Raw genomic sequence first — 7,397 nt, 5'->3', positions numbered from 1 at the left:
TGTGGTATCGATGGCTTCTCGCCCGCCTCCACTCCACTTTCTCCTTACCTACATGTGAAGAACAAGACATTCTTCCAGCCAACATCCTCTGCGTCAGATGTCCTGGCTAAACTCAACATCATTTCCATCGCTCGTCGTTCCTTGCCCTCGGGTGAACCTTGTCCACAAGCTCCAAAGTTGCATGAATGCGTATTGATGATATTGCGCCAACAATCAAGCGGCATTCTAAGAGCCTGAAATATACAAATTGATTTATTACAGAACATTTTAAGCTTCAACGTGGTTATTTAATAGTAACACATGCAAAGAGCCATGTTTACCTTTGCTTTTTATACCCTGCAGCCATTTCAACTTCTTGAGGAGGAACTCTTTGTGCCCAGATGTTGCAGTAAAGGCATGTTTCATAACAGATGAACTGATTGTTGTGCTGCTGTTGAATGCATTGAATAGCTGATCGAAGCACTCTAAAAATTCAGCTGTATGTATCGCCTCTTTGTTGATGATGCCCCACTGTGACATAACCTTCATACCAGTTGCCACAGAATGGCTCACAACCTGGCACGCAAGCTTCACTCTAAGGGAACTGAATGGTGGCAGGTTTAAATGTTTCTCAGTCAGCTTCGGAGCTAATCTGGTCGGCTTACTAGCATCTTTATAGTAAAAGTCACGTATGTGTTGCCACTCGATACTGTATTCATCAACCGTGAATCCGTGCTTTTTTAGATTGTTCCTGATGTTTTTGATCAAGTGTGGAGGATCATAGATGACGAAGATCTTGCGTCCTTCATGCAAAAAGAATGGTTTGTCGACAGTTACATGCAGTTTCGTCTGAAAGAGGTTGATGTTGTTACTGCCTTGGTCACTGATCACAGCTGTTACGGTAAGACCGATGTTGCCCAGAAGCTCTAAAGCCTCAAACAGTCGACATCTCATCTCTTCACCAGACATCGTACCAGCTGAGAAGAAAAAGCCAAATGGCTGCTTCCATCTGTAGATGATGCCTCGAACGATGAACGCGATTGCATGGTTAGCAAGCTTTTGTTCGACCAAACCTTCAACGATATCTCTCTTGCGATCATATGACAGAGCTGTCTTGATACACATTTCATCCATTGCTATACACACAAGCTTTGCCACAGGTGGAAGATTCTGCACTTTGAGACGAAGTGCTTCTAGTATGTTAGTGTTGAATCCTGGATAAAGTTCAAGGTTGTTCATCACTTTCATTAGAGTTTGGACAGAAGGCAATGCAAACGCTTTTCTAAGTATTCGATACGTTTTTGGGCTTGAGTGCAACAGTGACAGTGCAAATGCTTTATCATGGGTGGTCCAACGTCGTCCCCTCACAGTCCGGTTTGATGCACGGATCTGGGACATAACAAAGTGGAGTTGTATATCTGGAAATGGGAAAAATAAGACAAATTATTAAATTGGTAGTGCTCACATTTTTATGAGTTCAGATTTAATACACATTGTTATCTCCACCACTTTGCAACGCTGTCCATACTTTGCTTATTTTGTTTAAAATCAACCCAGTGTGGTGGAGGTAGCTGTCTAGTTTTATGGTTGAAATATATTAAAATGTATATCTACATATTTTTGTAGAAGCATTCTTATTTATCTAATATGGCAGTGTCCAAAAATGCAGATAGCCTATATAAAATATATCCCTAAACATACCACTAAGGTATTCTTTCAGAAGGCTTTCAAGCTGTTGCAGCCTATTTTTTGTTAGAGGTGCAGCCTTCTGGTTCAATGTCCTGATGCTCTGCACTTTCAGCTTCAAGCGATGTATCTGGACAAGTGAAAAATTATTAAACAATTACAATTATGAAACAATTATTGAACAATTAGAACACAAGGCAGATAATTATATCATACCGGGTTCAGTTCAAAATATTACACCATGGGATACTCAACAAAAAAATAGTTCAAAGTCATAACTAGTTAATCATGAATAAATGACCAAATAATAATATACTGTATGACCAAACCAGCAAAAATTTAAGAGACCTTTAATTTTTGACTAACATCAAATGATCATTTTGAAAGTTCTAAGAATAGCAGCAACAAACCATAAATTATGTAGTACCCATTAACAGTAGACACTTATCCATTATAAATGTTCATGTTGTGATACTAAATCACATTGAAAAGGAATTGAAAAAGTTAATATAATAACCTGCGTCAGGAGTGCTTTATTTCGCCGCTTCAGGTTCTTCATCTTCTCCTGGTAACTTGGCGACTCGGATACATTGGGCAGAGATTCGATGGAAGGTGTAGGAACAACATCTTTGTCTGACGAAACAAACAAAATTTACATGAAATATCTGTTATTTGCCTAATAACTCTCACTCAGCATCATATTACTGTATACTGACAATTCTTTGTACTTAATTTTATTTAGTTTTAAAATTCTTTAAAAACATAAATTTAGCCAACCTAACATTAATTCTATTTTTTATCATATGTTTTCTATATAGATCTTCATATTTGCTATTATTCAATTCACCTGTAGTACTTAACTACATGATGGAATAAACCTTCAATTCACCTGTAGTACTTAACTACATGATGGAATAAACCTTCAATTCACCTGTAGTACTTAACTACATGATGGAATAAACCTTCAAAGCCATCAATAAAGAAACTGCCAGAAAACAAACAATAACACTTAAAATGTTACAAAAGTACATATGTACTCAAATTCCTAATGATCTCACCAATCTTGGGCTTCTTGCTCGGTGAACTGCATCTTGCCGCTGGACGTTTCCTCTTAGCGGTGATTCTTTGTGGAGGGTTTGGCACGTCAAAAATTGTAGGAATCGCATTCCACACCAGTTTGTTGCGGCTCGACACATTCATAAACTGTGAATCCTGGGAAATATTCAAAACATCACTGATTTAGATTTGATGTGGTTGTTTTAGAGATGAAAACAATATCTGGAATATTGTGGCCCAAGGCAAGGGTCGATAACCATGACATGATAACGAGAACGTATCAAAATAGTATCATAATCGGAAATATCAAAATAGTTGTCTGGGGATACAATAAACTTCTGATCTTATCTTGCCTCAAAATGTACTGAGCAGAACACGCAATTCGAATTCAGATACAATGCATCTTTCTGGCGGAGGTCTTCCCTCCTGGAAGTCTGCACCCAGCACGCACATCTAACAATGAAGAAGTAGACCAGTATCATAAGGATACCAGTAGTCAGTACAACGGTATGTTTCATAAATATATGATTGTGTACAATTAACAACAAACAGATAAAAATCTCATAGACGACAACATCAGCCATAACAATATCATTCATGAAGTTTGCAAAAGCATATATGAATTTAATAGGCCTAACATCTTATGATAATAATAAAAAAACATTTGTTTTGGTGCATATACATAATGCATGAGTTTTAATTAACGAATTACAAAATGCCCCGAACGATAATTGCTTTACCCCCGGCTAACCCAGCTAGCCTACCATAGTTAGGAGTCTAGATCTATCTCAAGTGAATCTTCCATGAAATGTTCTGAGATATGGAGATGCCGAACATGCTATGCCTACCGGGCCTATTACATGATAGTGATGGGAGTCGCCCCCGCCCTTCTGTGCGGTTTCTATAATCCGATCATACGGTTTATACTACACTAACTCTGCGCGACACAAATGCTTCACCCGACCCGCCCCATCGACCATGAGACAGATGAATAGCGTGTGGCCTTTTCCCTCCTCGATCATTCCTTAACTTAGCGCTAGGACAAACATCCAAAATACGACAATAACTGAATAAGTATCGTGCCTATAATTTTGCTTTACCTTTCTGAGTCCTTTGGAAACCTAAAGAAACTTAGGTCCCGCCTATTTTTTCGGTTATTATTGCAGTTTACCGCTGCACAGTGGTGTCCTGTACTTTTCGACTTCCAATTGGATTTCTCCATGGCTGCCTGCAAGATGCCTGCAAGTACCTTACCACTGACGCTAGTAGCGGCGCTGGTCGCGCCAAGCGCGCACTATGCACGCAAATAGGACACCTCGCCCATCTATGTTTCACATCTTTGGGATAACTATGCGCTTCGGCCTCCGCCTCCAACCGCCCCGCCGCCCGAGGCCGGCAGAGATTCCTTGTGATGCGCTCCTAAAGACGCTGGCCGTCTCTTCTCGATCATCTTCAAATTTCGCATGAAGGGCGTATCACGGGGTGAAGCGAAGACGCGAAAAGGTTTTAGTGTGCGGAGTCATCATTGCCATCCCCCGGTAACAGACCTTTTTTGTCGAAAATATCGCTACGAACGTGTAGCTGCATTTTTTACCCCACTACTTGTCATGTAAATTTGGCACACGCACGGACATATGTATACATATATCATATCATATAATAATATATATATATCTATCATTATATACACTGATCTACTACTGCGGACATGTTATCAACTGGCCTCGTGTGCGCAACATTCTAATGACAACGCCTACAAGCAGCAGCAAGTTACAGGTTCTTACCAATATTTCGCAACAAAAGATGTTGTGTACATGGCAACCGATTGACTCCGCCACACCAAAAACAATTGGCGTCTTTGCCTTTAGCCATTACCGCACGCTTGGCATCTGGGAAAGAGGTGTGCAGCAGTAACTCAAGACCAGTCACTGCGACCTTGCATTTCACCTTTACCCTGAACCTTGATCATAATTTCCTTCCGCTCTCTAACTCGGCACCAACACCTAACCTAGCCGCAGCTCTAGCGCTCGCTCCCTAAATTGAGCCTACGCGCGTACCAAAACTTCGCGTATGCTTACACATCTTCGGAGAAGGTCGGTCCGCATAACCAAACCACAACTGCACTTGACGCTAGTTTTGCACCTTGCCAGTCGACTTACATTATCCTCTTCGGCCCTCCTAAGGTAACCAATTCACACCATACTTGCACATCTGAGGCCATACCTCAGTTGTCCTAAAGGTAGGGCGACCGGACGAGCGACTTTTGACGCCCGACCGGCTCGCCCCGGGGCGGGGGCAGGAGGGGGGCGGGGGGGGGGGGCGGGGGGGGGGGCGGGGCGGGCGCCCGAATGCTTTGAAATCGCCTGAAAATTGCCCCGCGCACCCCCCCCCACACAGAGCGCGTCGTCCGTTCACTCGCCGCCCACGATTTTAATCGCCCCCACGAAGTAAGCCCAGCATCCAAAATGTTAGATCTTTCGCAGCCGATTATTTACGCTGGCAAAATTCGCTCGGTGCCCATGTCCGGACGGTATTTTTTGTCGGCCCGACCTCCGATTTTTCTAACCCAATCGGACGTGTCTGTTGATATCATGTGAGCTTAAACATGGGGCGCTTCAACTTCGCCGTACTGTGCCCCTTCTCGTAGATCGGGCGATTAATTCAGCCCTGGCGATTTTAACTCGCGGATCGGCGAAATAAATACGCTCTACCCCGTGCCCCTAGCATCAGACAAACCTTTGTCCTTGTGACTTATCTTAAGCCTCTTAGCCTGCCTTCTACGGTCCTTACATGAGATATTCCATTCAATACTAGATCACGGGGATACCATGTAGTGTTGGGCGACAATGCCTGCCGTTAGATCATCAGTTGATTTTACTGCACCCCCACGTCCTGTACGAACTGTAAACCCACCGCACGGACGTTCTGAAGCCCATAGTCGTTAGCGGAAATCGTGTAAGGGCGAAACAATTGCTGACTTTGTTAGAAATCCGTACACAAACACCGCGTGGTAAACCATAGCATACTCTCCAACGTGAGCACAAGAAGACAACTTATATTCTTGAAAGCCAATAAATAATAAGTTACAGTCGAGATAGCATTTGTGCTCATGCACTGATGCAGGCTTTGTGTGCGACGCAGACGCGACAGAACCTGCCCTCATCCGCACAGGCCGTTTCTCCCGCCAGTGGCGCGGTTTGGCGAAGATTTGATTTTCAGCTGCATCTGACAAGTCAGATGCAGCCTTGTAGAATGGCATTAGCGTAGCGTCCGTCCGTCACAGTTGCAACAAATCTACAACGCTCGAGTACCGGATTCGAAATCGGGACATGGGGGGGTAATCGAAAACGAGTTGGGATGCTCGAAGCTGGAGCGTCAACAGGTCAAGAGCTGTAAACAGAAGGGGAAAGACACATTCCCTCCTTCAACTTGAATGGTCAGGGAAGGAAATGCAGACATTGCGGCCAGCCAAGTCTAAAAGCCGGCTCGNTAATCATAATGCCCCGTAGGCCTACATGTTGGCCAATCTCCATATCTCCCATTTTAATTTTTTTTATTACAGAACATTTTAACAATTTGTTTGGTGAATCCCATTTTTTAGAGAGTAAATTTACACATACCTAATGTTGTATGTATACAAGTTTTAGTGAATAAGACACTATCAATGGCTTTACCCAAACTTCGAAGGGACATCACAAATGTAATTAATTACTAGTTGAATTAGAAACAAAATACTGTAATATTTTACTGATACTTCGTTACTGCGATACTTAATTGTTACTATGTTAATTGTTACTGTTTTACTGCGACACACTAATGTGATATTTCACTGTGATGCACATATTTTACTGATATATTTATTGGACAACGGTTGGCATCTCAATTGTTTACCATGCACTACGATCACTAGTATACCCGTTTTACAGTAGTAAAGATCGTGTCTCGTAGATCGAGATGTTTTAACGCGTTAGTACCAAAAACATAAACAAAAAAAGACGTTACCTGTCTCATAGCAGCTCGGAACTGGCTGGTATCAGGGTTGTCCCGTGCCCCTCCCTTTGCTCTTACAATCGAGAAGAGATTCTCAACAACATCCTGGTTCAGCTGTCTGGTAAACAAATATTTCATGTCGTGTTCTTGCTGGAGAAAGTCCCAAAGTTGCAGAATGCTGTTGATTGATATCTGCCAGCCAACAATACACAGCGGCATTCTAGAGCCTGAAATATACAAATTGACCAATTATTCATGCTGCTGATATTTCTTCACCAACTTGTACTGCCGCCAATAGCCCCAAAATGTGAAAATCAGTCATTACAGTTTTGTAGGGAGAGGTAGAATTTATTTATTTAACAAAGAAAATGCATTTATGCAATTATATGAAATTTAGCCTTGATTTTCTTACACTACGTTAAAACGACAAATATTGGCGAGTAGGATATGTTGAAGAAATAATTGGTGAGCATGTTCAAATAAACAATATTTCTTTTTACCCAAAATATAATGCTGGATTCCCTTATTGTTAAAGACCAAAATTTGTATGAATTGTGTCCAATAAATCTCTCAGATTATGGTCGACGCTGTGATGCGGCCGGGCAAATACTCGAACTGCGAGGAGGACGTCGATGAATTTCTCATCTCACTTAAGAACTCCACATCTGCTAAGGTATAATAATAAG

General features: G+C 42.0%; 1 protein-coding gene across 3 annotated transcripts; it reads right to left on the bottom strand.

Annotated features, from left to right (window-relative positions):
* Positions 1-205: 205 nt before the first annotated feature.
* On the bottom strand, positions 206-3,963 carry LOC106812871. 3 transcript variants are annotated; one of them, XM_014816867.1, is made up of 5 exons: positions 2,724-3,354; positions 2,183-2,298; positions 1,681-1,795; positions 321-1,397; positions 206-233 (listed from the first exon to the last, which is right to left on the bottom strand). In XM_014816867.1, exons 1-5 carry the CDS (start codon positions 2,863-2,865, stop codon positions 226-228), a joined length of 1,458 nt encoding a protein of 485 aa, XP_014672353.1. In that variant the 5' UTR covers positions 2,866-3,354; the 3' UTR covers positions 206-225. The 3 variants fall into 3 exon arrangements, with proteins under 3 accessions (XP_014672353.1, XP_014672352.1, XP_014672351.1); XM_014816866.1 differs by adding an exon at positions 3,822-3,963 and having other exon boundaries at positions 212-1,397; positions 2,724-2,877; XM_014816865.1 differs by having other exon boundaries at positions 212-1,397.
* Between the last annotated feature and the right edge of the window lie 3,434 nt (positions 3,964-7,397).

This window comes from Priapulus caudatus, unplaced genomic scaffold, assembly GCF_000485595.1.
Source record: "Priapulus caudatus unplaced genomic scaffold, Priapulus_caudatus-5.0.1 Scaffold695, whole genome shotgun sequence".
In the NCBI taxonomy this organism is placed as follows: domain Eukaryota; kingdom Metazoa; phylum Priapulida; class Priapulimorpha; order Priapulimorphida; family Priapulidae; genus Priapulus; species Priapulus caudatus.
Note: the sequence above shows the minus strand (reverse complement) of the source record. Positions and strands in the feature narration are given on the sequence as shown.

Excerpts from the sequence above, each read along its gene's own strand:
- LOC106812871 (XM_014816866.1), bottom strand. The coding sequence starts at position 2,865 with ATGAATGTGTCGAGCCGCAACAAACTGGTGTGGAATGCGATTCCTACA. Across the intron at positions 1,796-2,182 it reads ATAAAGCACTCCTGACGCAG|ATACATCGCTTGAAGCTGAA; the intron begins GTTATTATATTA and ends TCACTTGTCCAG. Across the intron at positions 1,398-1,680 it reads TCTGAAAGAATACCTTAGTG|ATATACAACTCCACTTTGTT; the intron begins GTATGTTTAGGG and ends TCCCATTTCCAG.